At 36.8% G+C, this 26,010-nt stretch overlaps 4 protein-coding genes across 11 annotated transcripts; 2 read left to right on the top strand and 2 right to left on the bottom strand.

Annotated features, from left to right (window-relative positions):
- The first annotated feature begins 1,401 nt into the window (after window positions 1-1,401).
- On the top strand, window positions 1,402-4,828 carry LOC111004714 (EamA-like transporter family protein). Its single transcript, XM_022275874.2, has 5 exons — window positions 1,402-1,933; window positions 2,120-2,369; window positions 2,525-2,732; window positions 3,870-4,101; window positions 4,335-4,828. Exons 1-5 carry the CDS (start codon window positions 1,823-1,825, stop codon window positions 4,563-4,565), a joined length of 1,032 nt encoding a protein of 343 aa, XP_022131566.1. The 5' UTR covers window positions 1,402-1,822; the 3' UTR covers window positions 4,566-4,828.
- Window positions 4,829-4,984: 156 nt separating this feature from the next.
- Window positions 4,985-6,457, bottom strand: LOC111004722 (uncharacterized). The gene is made up of 3 exons (XM_022275887.2): window positions 6,227-6,457; window positions 5,436-5,557; window positions 4,985-5,327 (listed from the first exon to the last, which is right to left on the bottom strand). Exons 1-3 carry the CDS (start codon window positions 6,455-6,457, stop codon window positions 5,177-5,179), a joined length of 504 nt encoding a protein of 167 aa, XP_022131579.1. The 3' UTR covers window positions 4,985-5,176.
- Window positions 6,458-8,571: 2,114 nt separating this feature from the next.
- Window positions 8,572-14,999, top strand: LOC111010788 (cytochrome P450 81Q32-like). Of its 7 annotated transcripts, none has more exons than XR_015788652.1 (7): window positions 8,572-8,722; window positions 8,817-8,984; window positions 9,494-9,589; window positions 11,242-12,196; window positions 12,295-12,905; window positions 14,291-14,443; window positions 14,525-14,999. XR_015788652.1 is itself a non-coding variant. In XM_088119294.1 (6 exons), the coding sequence occupies exons 4-6, from the start codon at window positions 11,288-11,290 to the stop codon at window positions 14,391-14,393; spliced, it is 1,623 nt and encodes a 540-aa protein (XP_087975420.1). In that variant the 5' UTR covers window positions 8,572-8,722; window positions 8,817-8,984; window positions 9,494-9,589; window positions 11,242-11,287; the 3' UTR covers window positions 14,394-14,999. The 7 variants fall into 7 exon arrangements, 5 of the variants coding, with proteins under 5 accessions (XP_087975420.1, XP_087975421.1, XP_087975422.1 ...); XR_015788651.1 differs by having other exon boundaries at window positions 14,515-14,999; XM_088119294.1 differs by having other exon boundaries at window positions 14,291-14,999.
- LOC111010770 (P-loop containing nucleoside triphosphate hydrolases superfamily protein) lies at window positions 13,584-26,010 on the bottom strand. Of its 2 annotated transcripts, none has more exons than XM_022284312.2 (16): window positions 25,542-26,010; window positions 25,152-25,265; window positions 24,696-24,863; window positions 24,049-24,348; window positions 23,822-23,907; window positions 22,894-22,978; window positions 22,596-22,808; window positions 22,459-22,518; window positions 20,664-20,743; window positions 19,925-20,241; window positions 19,737-19,828; window positions 19,531-19,657; window positions 16,329-17,479; window positions 15,958-16,262; window positions 14,452-14,619; window positions 13,584-14,340 (listed from the first exon to the last, which is right to left on the bottom strand). In XM_022284312.2, the coding sequence occupies exons 1-16, from the start codon at window positions 25,800-25,802 to the stop codon at window positions 14,229-14,231; spliced, it is 3,639 nt and encodes a 1,212-aa protein (XP_022140004.1). In that variant the 5' UTR covers window positions 25,803-26,010; the 3' UTR covers window positions 13,584-14,228. The 2 variants fall into 2 exon arrangements, with proteins under 2 accessions (XP_022140004.1, XP_022140030.1); XM_022284338.2 differs by having other exon boundaries at window positions 25,152-25,259.

Below are 26,010 nucleotides of genomic sequence, written 5' to 3'. Positions count from 1 at the left end.
ATATTTTTTCCAAAATATTGTGAGTTCGAATTCTCACCTTAACATATTATACTAAAAAAAACTTTATATTTTAGAGTATTGCAAACGTGTAGAGTGGTGGAATTCGAACTTTCAACTTACAATAAGAACACGTCTCCAATATTGTATTTGCAATTCTTTGAAGAAAATATCAATTGCCATAATTTTGTCGAACATGGACATAGCTAATAGTTCAACTAGTTAACCCCAACCCTATACATTATTGTAGACAAAAAGCATCAATAATTTTATTTAAGATCAATGAATGCAATTTATTCTAAAATTAACTCCATCCAATATAAGTTTAAACTTGAGACTAACGCAGCATTTAATAATTAAAATAAATCCACTCCATCGAGAATAAATTAGTTACCGAAAAGACAAATAATAGTCTTGTTTTGCCAACAATGTCTCATTAATCGCTGTTAGCATCAAACCAAACTCTACATTGGACGGTTCCAAAAAAACTACTAAACGCTTCCTTTAATTATGTTAAAAAGAACAACGCTTCCATACTTTATGATTTTTTTTGTTTTATTATTAAATTATTGTCACTATTATTACTTTAGAAATAAAAATCAAAAATCAAAAATAAAAGTGTGCGATTCTTATAAAAATGAAATAAATAATAAAAAAAATGTTAGCAGCTTGGTTTAGATTTTATGTACATTCATCTTAGTTTATGAAATTCTAAAATGTTTCAACCTCTAAACTTTAGAAAACAATCTCTTTTTCTGTTGCATCATTATTTTGTTATTATTATTTCTTAAAAATATTTTGTTATTAGTTATTTACTGAATACTTATTAACATTGAAGCGAATATTTGTAAAATAATAAAACTAAAATTTAGGGATAAATTAACCTTTTTCTTACTAAAACTTAAATTTTTAAAAATTAATCTTTTTTTACTTGTCCGAAAGTGCGAGGATTTAAACACAACCTTCGAAGGAGTAGATGCAGTGTTTTAAATCTTTCAACAATTTTTTTTGTTTTTTTTTGAAATATAAGCCAGAAGTGAAATTTATAAATTTTAAACAAATGACATCTTGCTTAAAAAAAAAACAAAAAAGAAAAAAATTACATTCCAAAATTATTATTAAGGAGGAAACGATAGGGTGCAGCCGTTACCAAGTGGACAATTAATAAATTTGTCAGATGCCGCCGTTACCAGTGCCACCCCTCCCGTACCGTAACGAAAAAGAAAAGAACCATCGGACGGTAGAAAGACGGGTCAATATTCGCTGATCAACCTAAAATAATAAATCAACGGATGAGATTTTGTGGCGTCCCGTTGATGCTTTGACTCCCTTAAGTTACTGACACGTGGAAGTGGGACCCACGAGCCCCAGGCCTTTTGGGGGGAGGCGTGGCCTGTGTTGGGCACTTTACCATTTGCAAAGGTAAAATATAAGCGAAGCACAATCGCCACGCCATGGCCTTCTTCTGAGCACAGAAAGAGAGAGCGACCGAACGAATGAACGAACGAACGAGAGCCATAGCCGTGAAAAGTGAAGCGTTCATGATTTGAATGATAGAGAGAGAGAGAGAGGTAGAGAAGTTCAATCGAGAGTCTAGAGAGAGAAGTAGAATCTTCGGCGGATGCATGCCTATCGCGTTTTTGGGCGCAAATTCATCCGTTTCATATACTCTAACTTCTTAGCTGCCAAACTTGTTTTTCAGGTCCGAACTACGCTGAATTAGGCGTTTCGGATTCGGAATTCGGGTGGGTTTGGTTTCAATTTTGGTGAGATTGGGATTTTGGCGAGGCTCATTCGGTGATCTGGGTCTGTGAGGGCGAGAGACATGGAGGAGGCTTGGTTGTGTCAGTGGAGCACGATTAGATCTCTCGTCGCTATTCTTCAATGGTGGGGTTTCAATGTTACCGTCATTATCATGAACAAGTGGATCTTTCAGGTCTTGTTTCCCGACTCCCTACTTTCCTCAATTTCGCCATTTATCATTTCTAGACTTGTTATTTCTCGATTGTTTTGCTTAATTTCCATCACCGCCCTGTAGCTTGTGTTGAATTTGTTTGTTTATTCGTTACATGTTCTCATTGATTGTGAATTGATCTGTTTGTTTCGTTTTTCTTCTCTCCAGAAATTGGATTTTAAATTTCCTCTTACGGTTTCCTGTATTCACTTCATCTGCTCTGCCATTGGGGCATATATGGTGATTAAAGTGTTGAAGCTTAAACCGTTAATATCTGTTGACCCTGAAGATCGGTGGAGAAGGATATTCCCCATGTCGTTTGTGTTCTGTATTAACATAGTTTTGGGGAATGTAAGTTTGCGTTATATTCCGGTTTCCTTTATGCAGACGATAAAGTCGTTCACTCCTGCGACCACAGGTGCGGTTTAAAATTTAAATTGCTTACTGATTATCTATTGTTTGTCGTCGCTTTTTTTCTTTCTTTTTTTTTTTGTTCTTATTACTTTGTTATTTTAAAATTTTTAATTTTATATTTGTGCGGTTACCTTGTCTTATGTCAATTGGTTGTAACAGTTGTTTTACAGTGGCTTGTGTGGAGAAAGTACTTTGACTGGAGAATATGGACATCTTTGATCCCCATTGTTGGAGGAATTCTTCTTACATCTGTTACTGAGATGAGCTTTAACATGCTTGGGTTTTGTGCTGCCTTATTTGGTTGTTTGGCCACCTCCACAAAGACCATCCTTGCGGAGTCCTTGTTGCATGGATACAAGTTCGACAGGTAGTGCCTTTATGCGCCTGCTCATTCTTTTGGATTCAATATTTGTTTTAAAACCAAATTTCATATTGAATTCTTGGTTCTTGCTTTCTTTTTCTGGGTTAGATTGTTGGACTATTGAATGCTATTGCTTGAAAGCCCCAATTTAGTGATAATCTTATAGTAGAAATGTTGGATGTGTTCTGTATCATTTATGGAATTTGTAGGATCCCAATTCCCATTATTAATATATACAGAGAAACCTGTTCGCTGTTCCCTTCCAGACCATGTAGTTACTGTGTCTTCCTATAGACATAATTAAATATAAATTGAAAACCGGGAAGGGCATCCCAGAAAATATGTTCTCATGAAGCAGTCGCTAGTTTTGGATGAATTAGAGAAAAGCTTAGAAGTGTTCTCTAGCGAGGTGAAATTCATTTATTGACTTCCTTCATCAGTCTTCACCACTTGCTTACAACTAGCTGCATTTTTTTCTCTGTGTTTTTGTCTATCTTTGGGTCTGTGAACAAAAAATTACCACCTCTGAAGATCAACTATGCTATTACTAGTATGTTTTATTTTTGTTCCAGACTGTTTTATTCTCCCATTAGCAATTCGACCATTTCCATTTTCTGTTGATTCCTGCCAATGTTATCAATATACTGTGCTGTCAGCTCTCTTTCTCGTCTTTTGCGTGAAAATGAAGAAATAATGACATTCAATTAATAACGAATGATGTTCTTGGAGGTGAATTCTAATTATGGGAAGCACGAGTACTTTGCAGTTGACATCTGATTTCTGACATTCATCAGTCACTCAAATTATAATATAATTTATTACAATTCTTTCTTCTTAGTTGCATACATTGTGGCACTCGGGCACATTTTGCCCTCCTTCATTACAAAAGAAAGACAACTAGACGAGTAATGAATATTGGAAATATGAATTATGGAATTAGTTAGAGTCCTTTTAAAATTAACCTTCCTTTCTTTCTTAGTTACTTTTCTTTCCTCCTCCCCATCTGGTGTCATTTTACGTTGATTCTCTACCTTTTAGACTACCAGTGATGTTGTACTAATGGTTTTATGTTTTTTTGTTGTTTTATCTACCTTGCTAATAATGTTTGAACTTTGGTATTTGTTTTTCTGTTGGACACACCAGCATAAATACAGTGTATTACATGGCACCTTTTGCGACCATGATCTTGGCAGTGCCTGCAATGCTCCTTGAAGGTAATGGGGTTTTTGATTGGCTTCATACACACCAGTCTATATGCTCGTCCCTCATCATCATTTTCAGCTCTGGGGTGATGGCTTTCTGTCTTAACTTCTCCATATTTTATGTGATTCATTCCACAACTGCTGTGACGTTCAATGTTGCTGGAAACCTTAAGGTAAGATCAAGTTGTTCCGACATCTGCATCCATCATCCTTGTCAACAATACTTGACTAGGACACTTGTTTTTACTTTTTCAGAATCAACGCTCGTATTTTCTGCACGATACAATTACCATTGTTTATAGTCTTATAAACCATTATATTTCCTTTATGTTTTCTATTTTCCCTGTATAAATTTATTTTTTCTTTATACTCTGATGAGTCACATTTGAACTTTCATTTTTCCCAGGTAGCTGTTGCCGTGCTTGTTTCGTGGTTGATATTTCGAAACCCCATTTCAATGCTAAATGCAGTTGGATGTGGAATTACACTTTTGGGTTGTACATTCTATGGCTATGTCAGACATCTTATCTCACAGCAGCCACCGGGAACCCCTCGAACACCTAGAACACCTCGTACCCCTCGGAGTCGGATGGAGCTGCTCCCCCTTGTAAATGACAAATTAGATGATAAAGTCTAATCACTTACAGCATCGTTGAGGTTCTTGGTAATTGGCACACCGGTAGTAGAAAAAGGAGTACAAAAGAATACAAGAGCAGAATACTGGGGGCTTGTTCGTTCTGTCCACTTGCTTTAGGCAGCTTCAATTTTCTCTTCTTTTTCTCTCTTCCATAATGTTATCTTTTATCTCCGCGCCACATATTTTGTTATTGTAGCTTTTAGCATATCATGAGCGACTGATATTATTATTATTATTAGAGTTCAAATTATTTTTGTTCTTAATCTCGCTTTCCATTCAAATTCTAAAACCAAAATAGAAAATGATTTCCAGGTTTGTGATGCGTCTTAAATTGCATCTGAATTTTCCTCTCTTTTGCTTGGGAAACATCTCTAGATGAAATTTTAAATCCTATGAGACTGGAAGATCTGAAATTCCGATTATCGAAATGCCTATGGAAGGCATTCATTCAACTTTGATGAAGAGTTCTACAATATAAAAGGCATCTAGCTTATCTAGCTTTTAGTTACAAAGTTAAGATTTTAGAGCTAACATGATGGATGATGATAGGTTAAACATGAAATTTTGCATCAGTGGGTTTTTGGTCTGTAAAAACTAGAACAGGAGAACTACTAGGCAAGAAGCCAGAAGTTCTTCTGCCACCTGGTGTTGATAAGGTAACCGCCCATGCCATTGGTCTGTTTTCTAACCCCAATTGTACAGCAATCTGCATGGCTGATGCACTGCTCCACAAACTGGTCTGAGCTGCTGGACCCACGGAAGCTGCAAAGGGAAATGACCATGTCGACCAGGTTAGTAATCATGACCATTCAAACTATTTTTTATGAAAAAGCCAATATAATATGATGATAGAGAGAGGTTGGGACCCACCAGCCAAATAGAGAAGGCTTTTTCCTCTGGGGCACCACCAAAACAGATGCCTCAAGCTTCTTCACTTGGCTCAAAACTGTCTCTAGTTTTGGGCCTTGAATCACCAGTGCTTCAACTTCCACCTGAAATTTTGTACCCAAAAATAAAATCACCCACACTGCACTGATGTAACTCTAAAAAGATGGTTCCACTACACTTTTTCCCCTTTCTTATAGTCATACAAGACGATGGCCCTCGAATCTGGATGATGGGTGAGCACTAGGAAAGGACTAGCTACAGCTTAGTGCAGCTCGAGATTCTCTCTCCTTACTATGCTTTTGCCTTTTTCCCTTCTTTTATTTATTATTGACACATGCATGGGAGGGAAAACCAAGAGGTTAAAGATAACCCAATACAAAAGTGTTCCCCATGACCCATATCCCATCACTTGCATTTTTTAAGAGAGAATTAGAAATTGAACTTGGATACACTATAATCAAGGCGTAAACCTTTTCATTGAATAAAATGTTTCCAGAACTAACTTCTAGGAATAATTCAGTAGCTCTCTACTCCACTCAAAATTTCCCCCATACATATTCTTGCGTCTGTATGATTTTTTGTCTATTCACAAATGGGAATCACATGCATTTAACTTTCCTGGGAAAAACTGAGTTGCAGGATGATACAACAGAGAAAACTCTCAAGAAAAGCTTAAGAAGTTGAACCAAAGAGGAGTAGTAGAGACAGAAGATCCCGAAAGAAAATGAAAACTGAAACGGCTAAACAGAGGATCAACACAGAAGGTAATATACCTCAGGTCTAGAAGCTTTGCAGAGGTAGCCAAGAGAGTTAACAAGATAAGGAGAAGAATGAGAAGGCGTCTCAGAGAACTTGTTTGAGTGAGAAACAACGTGAAGAAGAGTGAACAAATCACCCTTATTGGCCACATGTGTTAGTGCCCACATCACAGCATGCTTGGACTCCACCGCCTGATCCACCACCACCATCACCCTCTTCTTACCGTACCTCTCAAACCCCTCCATTGATACTCAGTACAAAGCTTTGATTTTGGTCTTCAACCCCTCTTTCACTTGGTTTGCCTACAAAAATGTATCTCCCACAGCTCTATGTTGGCGTTATCTGCAACCCCTTTTGGCTAGGAAGATGGTGGTTAATGTTATATAGAAACTTGAGATTTCATTTCACTGTTAGAAAGAAGAGAGAGAGAAGGGTTATGAGTTATGGGACAGAGTGATAAATAGAGAGCCATGATTTACAACTTTTTGAGTCACGGGAATCACTGGGCTGATGGTGGCTTTACAGTCGACTTATAACATTGATGCAAATAAAAACAGTACCGCTGCTGTCCATTTTGATGATGATAGGGAAGACTCTGCTGTGTGTGTACTATCGCTTGCATCTTTTTCAGAAGCTATTTTTATGCATTTCAAAGACCAATTATTACGAAGATAGTTCAGGAAATAAAATAAAACAAGGCTTTTTTTTGGGTATCGAAATGCCCTATTCTCGTTGAAAGTAACGGCTCTTGTCCCGTCACGAGTGGGCTCTTTGTTGACCCTTTTTTAAGGGCAGTTCTAGTCCCAACTTTGATTTTCTTTTTCATTTTTTAAATAATCTTTTGGTGTGTTTCGTGAGTATTTGGAATACGTTTTCCCGCGGGAAGTCGGTGGGGAACCCCTGATTAAATTTTCCACAGGACATGACCACCTAAATGGAGATGATGAGGGGAATATGTTCCCCGGTTCCCTGCTCTGCGTCATTTTTTTTAATATCTATATATACGCACACTAAAATAATAATATTATTCTCTTTATATATATACATATATTGAAAAAAATCATGTATTCTCCTCTATCCACACATTTAATATATATATTTGAGAGAATTAGACTTTAGAACTAAGCAATTAAATAAAAAATTCTTTAACAAAAGAATATTTATTGACAAATAATTTGAAAAATTAAAAAATAAATGGGAAACTTTTCACCGTGGAGAATACCCACCCCGATCCCCGCAAAATTTCTTCGTGGGGAAGACTTCCCGGTCACCGTCCCGCCCCATGAACATGCCTAGTTGATAGTAGTTTTAGAAATCAAATCCCAATTTAAAAAATTGTTGTATGTTTATTAATATACTTGTATACTAGTGGGAATTAGTAACTAAATATTTTAAAAATAAAACTGTCAAATCCAACTGAAAACTAGAAATTGGATTGTATAGTCTCTATTTTAACTTTCTTTTTTTTCTGTTTGCAATTTGCACTTTATTTTCGAATATATTTCTAAACTTTTAGAAACTTTAAAAAAACAAAGAAATTAGTAGTTTTTAGAACTTCGAATGATATTTTATCTTAGACTTCAAAAATACGTTTTTGGTTATTGAGCAAGTTGAGCCAACAAACATATTTATAGTATAAATAAAAAGGATATGTTACTGACTTAGTACTACGATTTTTGTCTTTGTGTTACAATCTTTTCGTACTCCCTTCTCTTTATCATGCCATAGTTTAGAGAAACGTATTGAAAAGATTCATTCTGTCATTTATATGAATTAGTAAGAATTCAATGGGACCTATCTTCTCTTCTTTCTTTCTTTTTTTTTTTCTATTTGAGGGGATCATATTGAGTTCTCACGCTTATTTTAAAGATTTTAATTTAACATGTAAAAAAATTATAACGTTAAGATTTACAATCCTTTCTATTCAAAATTTCTTTCAACTAACTTTTTATTTTATAAATATCTACTTCCATTGCATAGTGGTAGTGCGTTTGCTTCGTAAGCGAAAAGTCGTGAGTTCAATCCTCACCGGGAGTTTTTTTTTTTTCGTGTGTCCGGGCCAACTAAATTGTTACTTTAGTAAAACTAAAATTTGTTTTCTAACCTATTTTTATTTTTATGTCGAGCGCTTGGGAAAATTAAACAAAATTTTTCGTCTAAAATAGTAAAAATCTTACAAATTAATACTATAACGGTTTTAATTAACTACACCTGGACATTAGCCGTCGTCAATTTTGCTCTTTTACGAATTGCCAGCTGGCAAAAGTCTGACCTGGTCAAAGTCCCACAGCGTCCGGCTTAGTATACAAGTTACCTGCCCTATTTATATATTGATATGGGGTTGCATTGCCTTTCCTTAATCGCGCTCCATCTGATCTCTCTCTCCCTCTTCCCAACTGCTTCACTTTCTGTGGAGTCGCTGAATGACGAAGTCCATCGCTCTTTCTCCTTCGCTAACCATTTTTCGGTGACGGGCAGCCATTGTTCCTCGATATTCGTTCGATAACTACGTAAGCTCTTCACCATTACTTTGATTTATCTCTTCTCATTTCTTGCATTGATTTGATATTCTTCTCATACATTCTTCTCCGGATTTACCATCAGTACAGTAGAGAACGTCCTTTACAATGGCGGAATTTTGCTGGTTTGATCTTCCTGGACTTGTTCCACCATTTCCACCATAAGGCAACTGATTGAACTTTTAGGTCGACCGTTATTTTCCTCCTTTATGGTCTCCCTCCATGTTTATACTCTACATCTCAACTTATCAAGGTATGTATGGCATCTTCTTCCTGAACTTTTAGCGGTTTAGATTTAGGTTATTATGTTATCAATTTGTGCGTATTTGTCTCGAAATTTTATGGTGGCTAGTTAGTGTAGAATATAACTGCTGGTCTTGGTGGTAATATCTGTTGTTTAGAATATGATGCTGTAAAATCGATTTGCAAAATTACAGTCGCATTTGGTTCTAACTATGTAACAAACATAGTTTAGGATTTATTACAAAAATAATTCTGTTTTGATATTCACTCCATGTAACTATGTGAATAAGTATTTTGGCAAATTGAAACTAATTGTTTAGGATTGAGGGGAAGGTGCAAGTGTAATAGAAGTGGTTCATGAATTTGCATCTTTCAAATAGAAACTAATTGTTCATCTGCCATTTTTGCCATGCCAAATCCTACTACAAATATTCTGTAAATCTCTATGTTCAAGCATACATCACAAATCTTGTGTTGCCACTTTGTAAATCCTTGCAATTGTATCATCGTCTTATGCAGCTGAGTGTACTTGTGAAGAAGCAGTCTCAGTCTGGGGAGAAGACATTATATATGCAAAGGAAGGTCATTCAAAGGATGTCAACTTTGGCACGTCAGGTAAATTTATCATATGCCTTTTCATTTCTGCTTTAAGATTGTAAAACTCAAAGAAGGATAAATTAAAAGGAACAGTTAAGCGTAAGAATATTATTCTGGGATCATTTTTTCTCTTTTCTTTTTTAAGGTGTTCAAAAACTAGATATAAGTTTCCTAGTAGCAGGAATATGTTTGGATGCATTTGTGAAACTATTTTGAGACTGGAGGGCAGTATTAAATGTCTGTTAACCTTTGAGTGTTTAATATGTGAATGTAGTTGTGTTTTTTTTTTTTTTCAATTAATTTTTTTAGCAGCAAGTAGCTTCCTGGCCAAATTATTAAAACTTCATTACATCATTTTTATTTTGTGGGTCAAAATTCATCCACAAATTACAAATGACGTCAAGCATTGCTTATAAGTGTTCAACATGCTTGTTCTCTTAATAATACTATTGCTCTCAAATATTGGTGTTCTTGAAATTTTTGTTGCCTATGATAACCCAATCCAACTCATAAAGAATTGGATTACGAATTGGATTGAATTGTAAGTTTATTTGAATTTGGGTTGGGTTATTTCGTTCATGGGTTCACCTAAAACTAATTTAGGTTGAACGCTCGAATATAATAATTGTCTAACAGTTGTTTTAGTACATGTGGTGTGGGGAGGAAGGATTGAACTTGCAAGATGGAGACAACCAAACTATTTCCAAAAATAATGTTTTGGAAATAGCAGCTGACTTGTGAAAGTGGCAAACGCTCAAGAGACGACCAGCGCCACGTTTATTTTTTTAAAAAAAATTTAGACTTGGTCGTCTCTTGAAGAGACAACATGTTTGGCGGGATTTCGAAAATCCCGCTTAATCGTGTCTTCAAGATACGACAATATGATTCTAGGCAAAAGAAAAAAACAATTATTATATATATATAACACAACATTTTAAAACAAAATGTATACTGGCGCAGTGAATAAGAGATTGAAGTTAAAAGGTCACGAGTTCAAGTGTTCGAGTGGTGATATTGGAGTTTTTCTCTGTGTTTTGGTAATATTATTATTATTAAATGATTAAAAAAATAAAAAAAATAATAAAGGATTCAATCTTTGCCCCAAATATTGGCTGACTTGAATTTTTTTGTTGTCTTGATATTGTTGCCTCCGCCGTCTAAGTCAGCAAAGAAGTGGAAGAAATGTCAAATGAGAGTGGTCTTTTAGATAAAAACTCCCTATATTTGGGAGTGATTTGTCATTTTCTAAATTTCTTACTTTACGTGCCGGACTTTCTCTCGAACGTCCTTGTCCTTGTCCTTGTCTTTGTCTATTTAGTTATACTAAACAAGACGTTGTTATACTAGTCAATTACATCACATACAATTCTACAATTTTTTAGTTTCGTTGGAAAAAGGTTAAAACATATTAATTTAATAATGTGTCAATTTTTGGAAAGTCCAAATGATATAATAGAATGTCAATGTCATTTTGCTAATAGGCTTTAGGTATTAATAAATAGAATTCTCTTTCTCATCATGTTGAATAATTTAAAATTCTATCATTCACATTTTGTAGATATCCTTAAGTTTTCTGGATAAATAAAAATAAAAGGCAAAATTTTACACCATAAAACTTTTAAAGATAACATACGGTTAATTCTCTTTTTTATTTATTTCATTTCTCACAGTGGGTGCCGCCTTATTCTTCAAGTTCCCAAAAATCTGCCACAAAAAATGGGATGGATTTTGCTGTATTTCTTCTTCTTCTATGCTCTTCACGTCCTGATTCATCGTCTTCTCAGCAGAGTTCAGAAACGCCCACCTTCCCCTTTCCCAGCCCTTCCCTTCGTCGGCCATCTCCAACTTCTCAAGCCGCCCCTTCACCGGACTTTGGCCAAAATTTCCGACCGCTACGGTCCCGTTCTCCTCCTCCGCTTCGGATCTCGTCCGGTCCTCCTCGTCTCTTCCCCTTTTGCCGCTGACGAATGTTTCACCATAAACGACGTCACTTTCGCTAACCGCCCCCGCCTTCTCGCCGGCAAACATTTAGGCTACGACTACACTGCTCTTGTTTGGGCTCCTTATGGCGATCACTGGCGCAACCTCCGTCGAATCGCCTCCGTTCATCTCCTCTCCTCCACTAATCTCCAAGCTCTCTCCTCCACACGCGCCGACGAGGTCCATTCCCTACTCCACAGCCTCCACCAGAAATCAGATCAGATCGTGGACGTCAGAACAGTGCTCTTCGAGTTCATGCTTAACGTTATGATGACGATGATCGGAGGGAAGCGTTACTTCGGAGACAACACGGCCGATGCAGAGGAATCTCGGAACTTCCAGGAGATCGTTTCTGAAACATTTCGCCTGTCGGGGACTAATTTTGCCGATTATTTGCCAATACTGAAGTGGATTATTGGAAGCAGAAGAATCGAAAGGAGTTATATTAATCTGCGGAAGAGGAGGGATGGATTCATGCAGAATCTCATAGAGGAGCACAGAGAGATCAAGAAATTAGAGATGCGCACCCAATCTCCATTATCGGGAGAGACGAAGAAGAAGAAGACGATGATCGAAGTGATGTTGTCTCTTCAAGAATCGGATCCCGATTACTACACCGATGAAATCATCATAGGCCTCATGCTGGTAATCCGGAGAATTAAACAAAACAACCACCAAATCTGAAATTATGAATTCAACTAATTAACACTTCTCTCGTTAACTTTCTTTTCCTTAATTTACAGGTTCTACTAACAGCTGGGACCGACACGACGGTTGGGACCATGGAGTGGGCGATGTCGTTACTGCTGAACCACCCTAACGTTCTGGCAAATGTAAGAGCCGAGATAGATGATGTCGTTGGCCAAGAACGACATGTCGACGAATCTGATTTGGAAAAGCTTCCGTATCTGCAGTGCGTGATTAAGGAGACGCTGCGGATGCACCCGGTGGGGCCCTTACTGGTGCCCCACGAGTCGTCCGCGGATTGTACCGTGGGTGGGTACCACATCCCACGTGGCACAATGCTACTGGTTAACGCTTGGGCGATCCACAACGACGGCGGAAACTGGGAGGAGCCGGCGGCGTTCAGGCCGGAGAGATTCTTGGAGGTGGCAGCGGGCGCCGGAGATGGGTTGAGATATGTGCCGTTTGGGTTTGGGAGGAGGGGGTGCCCTGGTGAGACGCTGGCGGTGAAAGTGGTGGGGCTGGTGGTGGGGTCGCTGATTCAGTGCTTTGAGTGGGACAGAATTGGAGAGGAAATGGTGGACATGGCCGAGGGAACAGGCCTCACCATGCCCAAGGCCCACCCCTTGCAAGCAAAGTGCAGGCCCAGCCCAATTCTCCGCCGCCTTATGTAAGCTTGGTTTAGACTTCCTTATATATCTGGGATAATAACACACATCTTCTTATAGACTCATCTCACCAGAACACCTATTTTTTTCGTTTAATGGCTTCATACTTAGTGTCTGAAACAGCAGTACGTCCATACTTACAAATTATTTTTTAAAAAAAAACAAACAAAAAAAATTTTCAAATAAGGAAAGAAAGATTTTATATTGAATTTGTAAAACAGTTGTCACAAGTTCATAACCATACTCTTTCCTCCTTTGTGTCTTCCTCTCCATCAATTTATTCAACATCTAAAATAGAAAACCTAAATTCATACATATCTATTTTTCTTTGAATCCGATTTCAACTACTCTCAGCACTTTCCAATGCAACTAATCTTTTTTATTTGAGTGGCGCGCAATTTTCAGGAGTATAATTTTTAGATTTTGGCATTCGATTTAAGGGTGTGATTTCTAGAGTTTTAACGTTCAATTTGTCCTAATTGTGTGAGTTTAGCATTTATGGTTTTTAAAGTTTAGCATATGGTTTGGGCTATGATTTCTATGTTTAGCATTCGAGGTGGGAGGGCATGATTTCAATTTTTAGTCCAATATTAAAGATGTGTTGTATATATGATATATCCACCATGTTAGTCCGTAAGTATGTTGTCATGTAGAAAATAACGAAACTCTCAAAATAAAAATATAAAAAAAATATAAAATAACGGCATATGGCATACACACAACCGTTATAAATAAAAAATATAAACAGTTCCTTTTCATCTAAATTGAGAGAAATAGAGGCTAAAGTCCTATAGTTGGTGTCAAAAAAGACAAGCAAATCATTGAAATAGTTTCTGAGTTCCGTCTGCCATTCATTTACAACTTTGAAACTTAATTTCACATTTCTACCACTGCATATGAAAATCAAATCAAGGGTAATGGTCATGCAGGCCTTGAATGATAGAAACTATTAAGTAATTTTAATTGGAGAGCGACACATTCAAGTTCAAGGAATATGCAAGTGTTCCTAATCATGTCTAATTAAGGTTTGTCAGGATTTCAAATCAAAGCAGAAAAAGGGTATAAACTGAAGAAATTTGTGTTAAATACAGATTTTCCATTGATTGCTGCTATAAGTTACAAAAGAAAAATCAGTGTAAGCTTTGATAATGATGGGAGGAAATTTAATCAGAAGCATAAGAAACCTACGAACCTAACCTAAATGAAATCAAAGCCTCCCTCTTAACAGCTTTATTGAGCTATTCACTATATCATAGAAACATAAGGATGTTAGTGACTCTACCTTGTTAGTATTCCTTTGGAACGAAGTTTTGCTGAAAATAGCATCAACATCTGAGAATATCTTTATATGGAAGGTTAGATTGACCCAGCAATGCTATATCTTCAGGGGAGAACAGATGCGAACCAGTACTCAAGTAGTGTCGGGCAACCCGCCCCCTGCGTTTACAGATCAAAGGAAATCAAAACCATTAAAGGGTTGGAAAAGATGAGATCGTGTGACTTTGAACTAAAGTTGCAAGGAAGCCTGTTTTCATTATTGGTACAAACCTCCGTCTTTTTGTCTTATCAGTGCCTTTTGATATGCGTGAAGTCTCTGATCTTGAAATGCAGCGCAATGTAGAAAGATATTCAAAGAACGGACCACCTTTCAATGCCAAATATGATCTTCCAGGAGCCACGCTCTGAATTACATTGAAGAGGCGTGATTTCGTATTCCTGCACAGAAGACGTTCAGGATGGTTGTGAGAAAAAGAAAAACCAGCTCACGGAGATCAGGTGTGAGAAGATTTGCTTCAACAGGGATTATGAAAACTGAATCAGCAAGCTATATTGTCAGTTAATTAAAGAATGCTGATTCTGATTTGGCAAAATTGAAAAGTATTTTTATGTTAAATCACCGTTACCATTTACAGGTTTTTTGTATGATACTTCGTTCAGTCATCTTAGGTACTTGCTTCATTAGTCAAATAGGATTCTAAGTTTCTCGTGCTAATTAGGTCGTTTAGGTCAGCATAATACTGCAGCTTGTATCCCATATTTTTCAGTGAGACCAATATCGAAATCTTCATTAGTATCAGGGTATAGTTCATTAGTCAGCTGGATTCTTAAGTCATCTTCGGGACACCTCTACCAAAAATAGACCAGCATTTATAATACGCACTTCTACAAGTGAAAATCTTAACTAAACAAATATTTAGTAAAAGATGATAAAACCAAAAATTACTGGAAGAAATGAAAATATCTATCAGGCTTCTAATGACACAGGCTTGCGACCAAGTATTATTACGCATGACCTTGTGCATCATGATAAAACCAAAAATCCAAAGGTTGACACTTGACAAATGCTATATATATATATTATGTATGTATATAATTCTTTTTTGAAAACCATGAGTGTCCGAGCCATTTTGCACACACCTCAACTCATCTCATGTGGCAATCGTCTAACCCTACAACATTTGGTTGCCAAGATAACTTGTAGGATGTTAAATCTTAGGTAGTTAGCCACTATGGTTTGAACTTATTCTCTTTCGTCGACCACTGGGTCAACCCATGATGGAAACTATAGGGCCTATATCAAATAGAAAGTCATTAAGGGTGGCTTTGCATACCTCTTGTTCCAATAGTGTGGCAACTTGCAGACCAAGGGGGCTGATCATATTCACTTTCGATACCTATTACACACAGGCTGGGAATGCCAAACATATTTGATACACCTTTTTTCTTGTAGAAAGGTGCAGATGCTTATTATACACTATTTAGTATTTAGGTTTATCTATCTCCGTATTCGATTTAACAGAAAAAGATATATTTCTATGTTTCCGAGGCTAAATTAGTTGTTTATATAAAGATTACATCATTTATGTTTTGGTATGATCAACAAACAGACATGACATACAGATATACCCAAGTTTTCTGAATAGTTACCCTTCACCTTGAAGTAAATGCATTTTATTAAGTTATCTAAAATGGTCAAAGAACCGAGCGAACATATAACAGACATGACATGCAGATATGCACAAATCCATGTGAAAGGAGATTTCAGTCTATTACCTCTCTGGCATGTGATTATTTACTGGAAGTCTCAGTTCCGAAATCTTTTTAGCGGAAGAGGAACTTTCCATCATATTACGCCTCATTAGTTTACCCAATGCTGCTGTATTAGTCGCAGAGGCAAGCATCTCTGATACAATATCCAACCTGCTATCCAAGCCCACACTTGAACTGGTGGTAGCAATATCACTTGCAAAGAAGCAAAATCCATGCTGAGAAATTGTTGATGCCATCTGCAATTGCTGACCTCCCCAGCATAATGAGTCTGATTCCTCAGATACAAAACTTGGCCTCTCTGAAATATCCTGAAAAAAAAATATGGTTAACATTATGGGCACAAATACCTGATATCCACAATTCAAAGCACTTACTTGTGGTCGGCAGGAAGAAAGCAACAGGTCCGAATCTGAAATTAGATGGCTCATTCTATGAACTAGTTCAATGATCTGAAGGTTTTCTCGCTTTTCTAACATAACATGATGTCTAAGAAGATCGAAGTGATGAAGGCGAAGCTGCTTCCACAACTCATGCACTAAATCACCCGACACCTTCAATTCAGGCTTCTCTACAAAGTTGGACTTGTTAAAGTCTACTCGGCTGCACTCATCCATCACAGGATACCCTCTGATAATGTTTTCCACGTGTCCATTACAAGAAAATCCTTCCATCTCTTGGTGAGATAAATTAAATATACTGCAAGTATTTTCCAACGCAGCAGTAGTTTCTTTTACAGTATCTGTAGGTGAATCAAAACTGTTGGCTTCAACTGATAACACATCCAGAAAAAACTTATTCACAGAAGTTTCTGGATTGGCACCAGCATCACCATTAGATTCCATTTTGGGAAACATATCATCAATTTCAGTCTCAGGAACAAATAACGATTCTGGTACATATGAGGTATTGACAGACATGGACATCTCATTCACATGTATACTGCCTGCAGTTTCTGAACATGGATAATGATCTTCATTAATAGTATCTGCTGTAAGATAAAGCAGCTCATGTAATGGGCTTGAGTAATTTTGAGATGCTGGACAGTGAGAAGATAACATATTGTCATCTTTATTTGGTACTAGAGAACATTCCTTGTTGATAGGCTCATCCTCAGAATCAGAAGACACGACCATATCAAGCCTTCGGCGCTTATGCTTAGATAAAGGAATAGGGGTTCCTGAAGTATCAGAACGCTCATGTGCAGCATCAAACTCAACAGCAAATTCATTGTGATTGTTAATTGAACCGTTCCTACTCAACATTGCAACCTTCTTGGCCTCTAGAAGATAGCTGTCTTCATAATTTTGATAATTCAGACCATTCCGCTGTTCCTCTTCATAAAATTCACCTTCACTTGCCTCTAACAAGCTAGAAGTTGTTTCCATTCTTAATAACATCTTTGTGATCTCTTTGTCAACTAGCTCTGATAACTGAGATGGGAAACTCCATGGCATTATCACCGGTAGTATCTGATGGCCAGCATCAAGATCAAATAAAAGTGAGCCATACTTCTTCTGGATTTTATCTGCACAATCAATAATATCCTTAAGACAAATTATCAACACAAATAAAAATAATTTCAAATACTTTCTTTCCAAAAGCATCAGGATCTTCATTTAAAGAAGCAATCACCCTGTTTCATTAAAATAAGAATGAGCACTGCAGAGTCCCAAGAAAGTTTTTTTAATAAAAAACTGAGGATGGGTAGAAGATCAGGATCCTTCATCAGTTTTCTTTTTCTTTTTCTTTTTCTTTTTTCTTTCCACGGGGGATCATATATTGTGTTTAAAAAAACTCTCCTCTGTAGCATTTTCAAGGGAGTTGCTTGTGGCAGTGAGCAACACGAGCACATCAAATGCACCTACTATTATCCATAGCAAGCAATGAGTAATCGCGTTGGTCACCTTTTTACATCTTGTTGAAGAAGGGAGTCTTCAATGTCTTATTAGTTCTTGTGAATAAAACATCTTTTTCTCGTCCATTACCCCTCATCATAATTTTTTTAGTACTTTTGGTTAAAACATCCTTGTCTCATTCATTATCTCCAACAATACAAGTGGACTCCAAAGTAAATTTTATTAAATAAAAGTGTATTCATGCCTAATAAAGAGTATGTAATTATTCCAAGCTCCTATTTAGAATATATAATTTTATATTTTAAAACAGCTCAGTTCACTCAAATGACTCCTTTTATGCATCTCTTGCCTTCAAGCAAGCAAGAAACTTTTTGTCTTAGAATATGCCTATGGGTCTTGGGAGGGTATAATTATAAACACTCAAAACGAATCAAATCTGCTAATTAGCTATAACAAAATTTTAACTTCCAGAACAGCCCATATTAGCTCGAACCCTGTAGAAATATCACCATGTCGTGTTTCTTCTAGCCCACTGCTACTATCTTCATTGTGATATGATGCAGTTGCAAGACATTCAATCAGGTCTCAATGTATATTAAAGGAATGGCTAGTCCAACTGGCCCATCGGTGTGTAGAAAGTAGGGGTGCAAGCCAACGGGAAATAATGGACACCAATCAATTTGGCTTCATAAAAGTTAAAACCAAAAATACTTCAGTTTGGTTCGATTTGGAAGTTAGTTTAGCCATGATGATTGGACAGTCAGTTCGGAGAAAAAGGGGTGAAGTGGGATTTCAGTGTTTTTTCTCCCCCATCCCCCAAATTTTTGGGTTGTCCCTGTCATGGCTAATAGGCAACTTAAAATGGTTGGCTACCACCCATACTGGCAAGACAATGAACGAAAACTAGATTGATAAACTACCACCTCTCAAAATAGATTGATAAACCATAAAACATATGAGCATTGTGTTAGGATCTCAAATACAAGAACCTAACTAGATAACTATATTGCAATATCAAAGAGAAATTACAATATCGATAGCCTTTCGAGAGGGCTATCTCTCTCCCAAGAACTCTCTCAAGTTCCTCACCAAAATACTATTCCCCAAAGATGTCATTCTCCTTTCCCTACTACCCCTATTTATAACACCTCCCCTAACTAATTACCATAATACCCTCCCACAAATATACTAATAATATTTCCAACTATCCCTACTACATGACTCTCATACATTGACGCATTGTATGTACCAACTTCTGTCAAAATCTTTAGAAATACTTCCAAGGACCTCGGTTCAAATCCTTGAAACTTAAAACCTTTTCAAAACCCTTTGGCCTTTTGTTTCCCGGAGTTGGAGTGAGCCATGAACATAATAAGTAGGCCCCAATACCTCAGCTATTATTATTTTTTATTTTTAAAATAATTTTTTAATTAAAAGTATAAAATAGAGGTCAAAACCTACAATAGCTATCACTATGAACAGTTAATGTTGCCTTACCGCTTCAAGCACATATTACGTGTCAGGCTAAACTATTTTCAAGGAACTACAAGGATGCAAAGAACCTTTCATGTCGCTGGAACCACGAGTTATTAGCTTTGACTATGAAATCAAAGAGTGGTCATATAGATCGCCAAAATGATGTTAAATGAAAATACAGTCAGAGAAAAGGTAGATTTGACAATGACAACAATCGTATTTATACTTGGAAGGCATGACTAACCTCTAAATCCTTTACCCTGGCACCAGAACTGAAGATGCATGATGGTTTTCCGTATATCTTTGTGGTAACAATGAATAATGCGCTCGAGTAAGCATGGTTGGATGTTGACTCCTTCAGAAGCACATATCTAAAACGGAAGCAACAATGAATAAACTGAATGGCAATTCAAGTAATATGTGATTAGTAGATGAGCCTGAAGCACACACCATATATAAATGGCTGAGTAGTTCTGTTGATGATGGCCGTATAAAAGAAACCTGTAGCCTGTCCAAATTATCTGGAAGAACAGGATCGCTACCTATAGTTCAAGGATAAAAACGAGGATTAATTCATCATTGTGTAAACTGTAAAATTACTCCAAAATGAAGTTAATTCCACATGTAAGCACTCTTACTATTGCTGGTCAATATTATTGGTCCCTTTCCTGTATCAGCGATCTCTTGTATTGAAGAAATAAAACCACGATCCTCAAGGAAAATGATATCCACGTCCTCTAAAAGAATTAAAGGCTTAGCATCACCATGGTTATTGGTGCTTTCAGCTACGATGTATTCAAATTCTCCAACACCCTTAATATTATCAGAATCATCATCTGATAAAGAGATGAGTTCAATCACCTCATTGGTTAAATTTTTGGCTGCTGTATTCGCTTGAAGAGAGGGAGATTTATCAACGAACTTGTTCCTCGACCCCTGGGAACTTTTTACTGCCCTGTAAGATAACCACTCTTTCAATCATTATGAGGAAAGATTTATGGCCAGCAAAAAATAGACCAAGAGCTAATTTTATAGCTGATTGAAAAATATCAAAATGGACATCCAGGCAAAATTTGATGCTTTTTCTGGAAGGAGATATCACCAATTAATGTGCACCAGACAATAAAATTCCTAAGAAAAAAATAGACCACTCTTCCTTTCTCTTGCCTCTTTTAGTCCTCTGAAAAAAATTTCTCCTTGACAAGTTAAATATTCGTTGACATAAATGAATAAAGAAGCTTTTAAAATATAAACAAAGCTTAAATTCAGCAAAAATTAAAAGCAACTAGAAAAATGTAGAACAAGCAATATCGTAAAATTTAAGAAAAAAAATTTATTAATATATGAGATCTAAGCCAAATTCTAAATAGAACGGACCATTTTAGCTGATGAGATTGTAAAGCCTCTCCAATCATCTGCTTGAGAACAGCTCCCGATCGAATGACAGATGCACTGAACTGGAGGACAACATATTAGACATATTCAAGTTTATCTTTTAATAAGGAACACCCTAGAGAGTGGGGGTAGAGGGGAGCACCACTATAAGAAATCTATAATAAAAGAAGGCCCTCCAATCAAGGTTAAACAAAAAAACAGCAGTTATGAAAAAATAAATAAAATATAAAATATCTTGTGAAGGGCACGCTAACAGGAAGCTTGAAACTGTACAAAGTTACAGAAACTATCTTTTTGTCAGAGAACTTCTCTCTCTATCCATTAAAAAAAAACAACAACAACAAAAGCTCTCACCGTGGATCCTGGCTTTTACCAATCAACCACCAACCCAATAGGATTTTGAGGCATACAATCTTCAATGTTTTTAAGAGAGCAGAAAGACATACCAAAATATTTATTAAGAAAAAGTACCTTTGGCTACAAACTGACAATTGAGGAAAAGTTGTTTTGGGGTTTGTCATCAAGGAGATAAGGACAAGACAATATCTCCAGTACGGTTTCTATTTTTTAGCCAATTTTGGGTATTTAAGCTTCAATTTAGAAGTAACAGGGATGAGATTCAAAAGGCTTACAAGTGAAGGAACAAAGTTTGTCGAGAGTCCAAATCACCCCATATTTGTTGGAATTAAGATCAACCACCAAATTTTATCTCTTTGAGTCTGATCCAATTCTAAATTTCTCTTTCGAAGAGGTTGCTCCTAATCCTCAAGTCCCGATTCAGACATAGTCAACCTTCTACATGATTTTACATTTTATTGATCTCTGATGCATGAAATCTTTACGGTCATTAGAAAGGTTAGGAAGACAATTGTACATAGATGAGGAATATAATCCCCAACATATTCAACAAAAATAAAGGCTTCTGGATCAGCTTTTGCCCGTAACAAACTCTTTCAAGTTCAGCAGCAGAGAATTCCTTGAGGCCAAGTTTATTCACTCAGCAAAACACAATAGCTCATCGGTATAATAATGAGAACATGCACAATCCTAACTTTTGCGTAATAGAGGGATACACAGCTTACTTATTCAACCAAAAAAAATTAACTTTTCTATTTGCTTATGCTAGTAGGAGCAATTTCAAGTTGAGGCACAAGCAAATTCCTTCTTACAATTTGCAAACTCGTTCATTCAGGCAGAAAAAAAAATCATATGTACTATTCCCTACACTCACACTTGAGCAATATTATTGGGTTACTTATTTACTGAAAATACTATTCGAAGTCCAAATTATTGAACTTTATGTCAACACCAATAACATGGACATTCTAGTAATGTTTTTATGAAATGAAATGAAGAAATAAATAAGCCGATACATGAGAACTTTTCCTCACGGTTGGATGATTTAATGCATGTTTCCCTCGATGTGATTTCTAAAGCATGTACAAAAAATAATATGAGTAGGTCCGCACTTTCCTGGAAGGTGTACATGGGCAATAAAGGCTAAGCCCTGTTAATACAAAGGTGCTCCAATGGAAAACCATAAGTAACAAAGGATATAGGAAATGAAAGCATAACTCGGCTAATCTATCAAGGGATAGACATGCTATAATTAATTGATTGTGCATGTTATGTAGCATCAATGATAAATTATAAGTTAACTGATATCATTTTACATCTGTAATTAAGAGAACGTTAAGGGGTTAAGATTTAACATCAGCAATCATCGTCACAAAATAGCAGAAATATAATAAGGGGGAAATTGTGAAATTAGCATTACCTCAAAAACCCTGAAACCATGCTCTTCAGCACAAGCATAAATAGCTGCAGATTTCCCACTCTGCAACCATATAGAAATATTATAACCAAAGGGAAAAATCATAAGCAGCAAAGAGAATTAATTTCCACTCTGCGTACCCCAGACGAACCAGTGACAAGGAGAACATTCTTCAGGCTATCTTCTCCATCTAGACCTTCATAATCGGAATCACTCTGAGAACAGTTACCACTGTTATCTTGCTTCTGGAATTTATTTCCCACAGCAAAATCTCTGTTGTTCTGTGAATTTCTTTCGTACCAGAGATGTAGCCACTCACTCATAAATTTCACTGATTCTAGATTACCACAAACCTGCAAAACTATGTGTCAAGTAAGGGATGACAGAAGAAAATGGAAACCAGATGGCTCTATTGCAAATGCAGATTTGGTAGCCAACCTCCGTGGCCATCTTCGGCTGATATTTGTACGTCCATAAACAATTCTTTGGATGGCTTTGACAACGAAGGTAGTAGGACTGCATTCTATTATTACAAAGCCAAATTTTAAAATGAAGAATCAAATAACAGGAAAAAAAGCAAGCAAAAGACTAAGCATAAATGTTTAGAGAAAAGCATAATCATCTCTCCAGACACCAAAGATATTGAAAACTACCAGTAAACGTTGAAACATTAGAAATTCAAGAAGCCACTTATAAGGATGTATGGTGCATTAATCGGACAACAATAATATAATCCAAGACATTAATATATATATAAATAATAACTATGAAGGTCAAAGTAATTCATATGAATTATGAATTTATTTTCACTTCAAGTTTGCTTGCTAGTAGTAATAATAAACTGACTCCAGTGCAGCAACATAATGTATGACCAACTTATATATTAAAAATCTCATTCCCTAAAATGGAGGAATATTATCTCGTGAAATGAGCATAGATTTATTAGTGGTACCATACACTAAAGCCATAAATATTCACTGCATTTTGCAAGTTACGGCTCAACAGTTCTGCATAAGATGCTTATTCCACCCCCCATATCAATTAATTCCCTCCATAATTTAAAAAGAAAGGTTGGCTATAAAAATAAACAGGGAATTGGCAGGAAAAGATGGGAGAATATAAACTAACATTCAACCCCCAACACAGAACTACATGTAAAATTTTAAACTAAGCTGTTAAGCTTAAAGTTTCCTATTAAAAAAACTTGAAGTATCTGGAGTGTAAATGAGAAGTATAGAACTAAGTGTTGGACATGATGATTAAGGCAGAGTTTGAGAGGGAAAGGGAAAAATGGTAAATCAGACTAAAGTTTCTCTAGGAGCAATAAGAGGGGTCAAAGAACTTGATTGTTCATAAAAATAATAACCTGTCCTGAAGAAATCTACTTTGATGCTCAACGGTTGGCCTTGCTTCCGAATCACTAAGCCCACATGTTTTATCCAGGTCACCATCCTGACAATAATTCATGAGCAAGAGATTATTTAGGTTCAAAATTAGACACGGTCAGTGACAACTAGTGAAATTTAAATGAGTCATATTTCAAAAGTAGAGAAAGAAGGAAATTAATTCTTGAATACAAGATAAAATATATACCACTTCTGCACTACTTAGGAGGTGATGGAGCATCACGCCCTTGTCAGCAACCACAGTGGATGCAGTTGACATTATCTCTTGAATGGGCTCTTGCTCGATGGAACCATTATTCATGGGGTCCTTATTCGCACCAGGAGCAGAATTGGATGATTGCAACACAATTGGAATGTCGTCTAAACATAAAGACTTAACAGAGACTTCAAATACTGATGAACAAGTGTTTTGTAATGTATGGACATTATTTACAACATTTCCGTCAAGGAATGTCCAGTTTTTCCAGTCTGGAGATAATTCATCATCCTGCACAGTATTATCAACATTATCGCCTTGGATGAAAAATAAAAGATATACTCTTCACATTTTGAGGAGGATAACAAGTTAAGGGCAGCGGGTTACCAATGGACGGAATGAAAAGGAGTGGGTGGGACAATGTTAATATGCATAGTTTTTTTTTTTCTTTTCCTTTTTTCCATTGGTTTTGTTACCAAGAGTGTTAATATGTATTGTTAGATAGTGCTATAATACAGATCCATGTAGAGACAATTTGACTTCTCCTTAGCAGGCACTAAACTTCACAAATGATCGTCTGTGCCTGCACTTTGTATTTTCGCATGCTATATATAAAAGCCATGACAAGAAAACCATACCCCAGTTCTATCATAAACGTGGATTGGATTGCAATCGGTTCCACTTTCCTTTCTCTCAACAGTGCACCCTCTCTCTACCGATTGAGTTGCCTCTTGACTTTTCCTCCCTGCTTTTAGGGATGAGAAAAAGGGATGTATTTGCCTTCCTGCAAACATCCGTGAATTTTCCTGATAAAAAAAATGTGGGCTTAGGCTGGAGACTTAAATATTTAATGTCACGGCATTGAACAAAATGAAATGCAATAATCACTCATTTTCAAACTGCAAAAGCCAAGATAGAGACTCAAATCTCTTTGAAATACATCACGAGAATGCAGGCCAACAACAAACAGCAGAATTGACATGCAGAAACTCATCAGCCTTGAATAAAAACTAAAAAGTATGCCATGCTACCAGACCCGGTGCAGGAACTTCAAATTGTGAGAGAGCGACAAGAAGATAAGCTATAAAACTGACCTCAGCGATCATTTTCGCCTCCTGCCGCAAGTCGGGAATTGTCGGAGATGCCTCGTCAGTGTGTAAAATTTTCTTTGGCGTCAAGTTTACGGCTCGCTTCCCCTTTGCCTGTTTCTGTATGTAAAACATAATTATTTCATCTCGGAGATGAATAGAGCTGTATGCAGGATAGAATTTGTTCAAACTAAAGATGCAGACCTTTTTCCAATTAGTAATCACCCAAAAAAATGTACTATATTTCGCATTACAGTGTCTAATTCCAGCATTATCTCAACTCAAAGAAGAAGAACTCTAGCCAGAATGAACTATACATGCTACAATTGTTCTCAAGCCTGACAACGATCGTGATAAAATTGAGTATAAACTTATTCAATTAAAGCCACTTTTCACCTTCTTCGAGCTTCTCGATTGAGGCGTCGTCTTTCCCTTCGACTCCCTTTTCTTCCTGCCCTGACTTCCGCACAATTCCTCATCCTCGACGCAATTGTTCTCCTCGTCTGGACCTCCTCCGTTTTCTTCCTGTTCTTGAGGCTTATGAGGAAGCAGCGTGGACTGTACCAGTTTGCGGCGAACACTTCTAAGCTCCCGTTTGCCGATCTCAGAGGAGCCAACCTCCGTCGCATTCCCCGCTTGCTCAGCCGGACTCTCCATGAATTTACGCTTACGCCCAATTTTCAGTGGCCGATTGACTACAATTTGTGAGCTAGGGTTTTGAGAGAATTAGATAATCCGCGTGAGACTGAGCAAAGGCATTGTTTGTAACGAAACTGAAACGTGATCCAAAGTACAGCAGAAACCTCGGAGGAGGAGGGGAGATAAAATTGGAGGGAATCGGCTCGTTTATTCCCGCGCTGACGAT

This window comes from Momordica charantia (assembly GCF_013281855.1).
Source record: "Momordica charantia cultivar OHB3-1 chromosome 11 unlocalized genomic scaffold, Mcharantia_2.0 BLBB01000011.1, whole genome shotgun sequence".
Lineage (NCBI taxonomy): Eukaryota > Viridiplantae > Streptophyta > Magnoliopsida > Cucurbitales > Cucurbitaceae > Momordica > Momordica charantia.
The sequence above is the reverse complement of the archived record's forward strand: the minus strand, read 5'-3'. Positions and strand labels throughout refer to the sequence as shown.

What these genes read in the sequence shown, in the direction of transcription:
- LOC111004714 (XM_022275874.2), top strand. Translation starts at nt 1,823, where the DNA reads ATGGAGGAGGCTTGGTTGTGTCAGTGGAGCACGATTAGATCTCTCGTC. An exon ending in TGAACAAGTGGATCTTTCAG is followed by an intron (nt 1,934 to 2,119) that starts GTCTTGTTTCCC and finishes TCTTCTCTCCAG; the next exon opens with AAATTGGATTTTAAATTTCC. An exon ending in ATGTTGCTGGAAACCTTAAG is followed by an intron (nt 4,102 to 4,334) that starts GTAAGATCAAGT and finishes CATTTTTCCCAG; the next exon opens with GTAGCTGTTGCCGTGCTTGT.
- LOC111004722 (XM_022275887.2), bottom strand. Translation starts at nt 6,457, where the DNA reads ATGGAGGGGTTTGAGAGGTACGGTAAGAAGAGGGTGATGGTGGTGGTG. An exon ending in GCAAAGCTTCTAGACCTGAG is followed by an intron (nt 5,558 to 6,226) that starts GTATATTACCTT and finishes ACAAAATTTCAG; the next exon opens with GTGGAAGTTGAAGCACTGGT. An exon ending in AAGCCTTCTCTATTTGGCTG is followed by an intron (nt 5,328 to 5,435) that starts GTGGGTCCCAAC and finishes TTCCCTTTGCAG; the next exon opens with CTTCCGTGGGTCCAGCAGCT.
- LOC111010788 (XM_088119294.1), top strand. Translation starts at nt 11,288, where the DNA reads ATGGGATGGATTTTGCTGTATTTCTTCTTCTTCTATGCTCTTCACGTC. An exon ending in TCATCATAGGCCTCATGCTG is followed by an intron (nt 12,197 to 12,294) that starts GTAATCCGGAGA and finishes CTTAATTTACAG; the next exon opens with GTTCTACTAACAGCTGGGAC. An exon ending in CCAATTCTCCGCCGCCTTAT is followed by an intron (nt 12,906 to 14,290) that starts GTAAGCTTGGTT and finishes CTATATCTTCAG; the next exon opens with GGGAGAACAGATGCGAACCA.
- LOC111010770 (XM_022284312.2), bottom strand. Translation starts at nt 25,802, where the DNA reads ATGGAGAGTCCGGCTGAGCAAGCGGGGAATGCGACGGAGGTTGGCTCC. An exon ending in AGTAGATTTCTTCAGGACAG is followed by an intron (nt 22,979 to 23,821) that starts GTTATTATTTTT and finishes TTGTAATAATAG; the next exon opens with AATGCAGTCCTACTACCTTC. An exon ending in TTTCTTCCTGCCGACCACAA is followed by an intron (nt 16,263 to 16,328) that starts GTAAGTGCTTTG and finishes TTTTTTTTTCAG; the next exon opens with GATATTTCAGAGAGGCCAAG.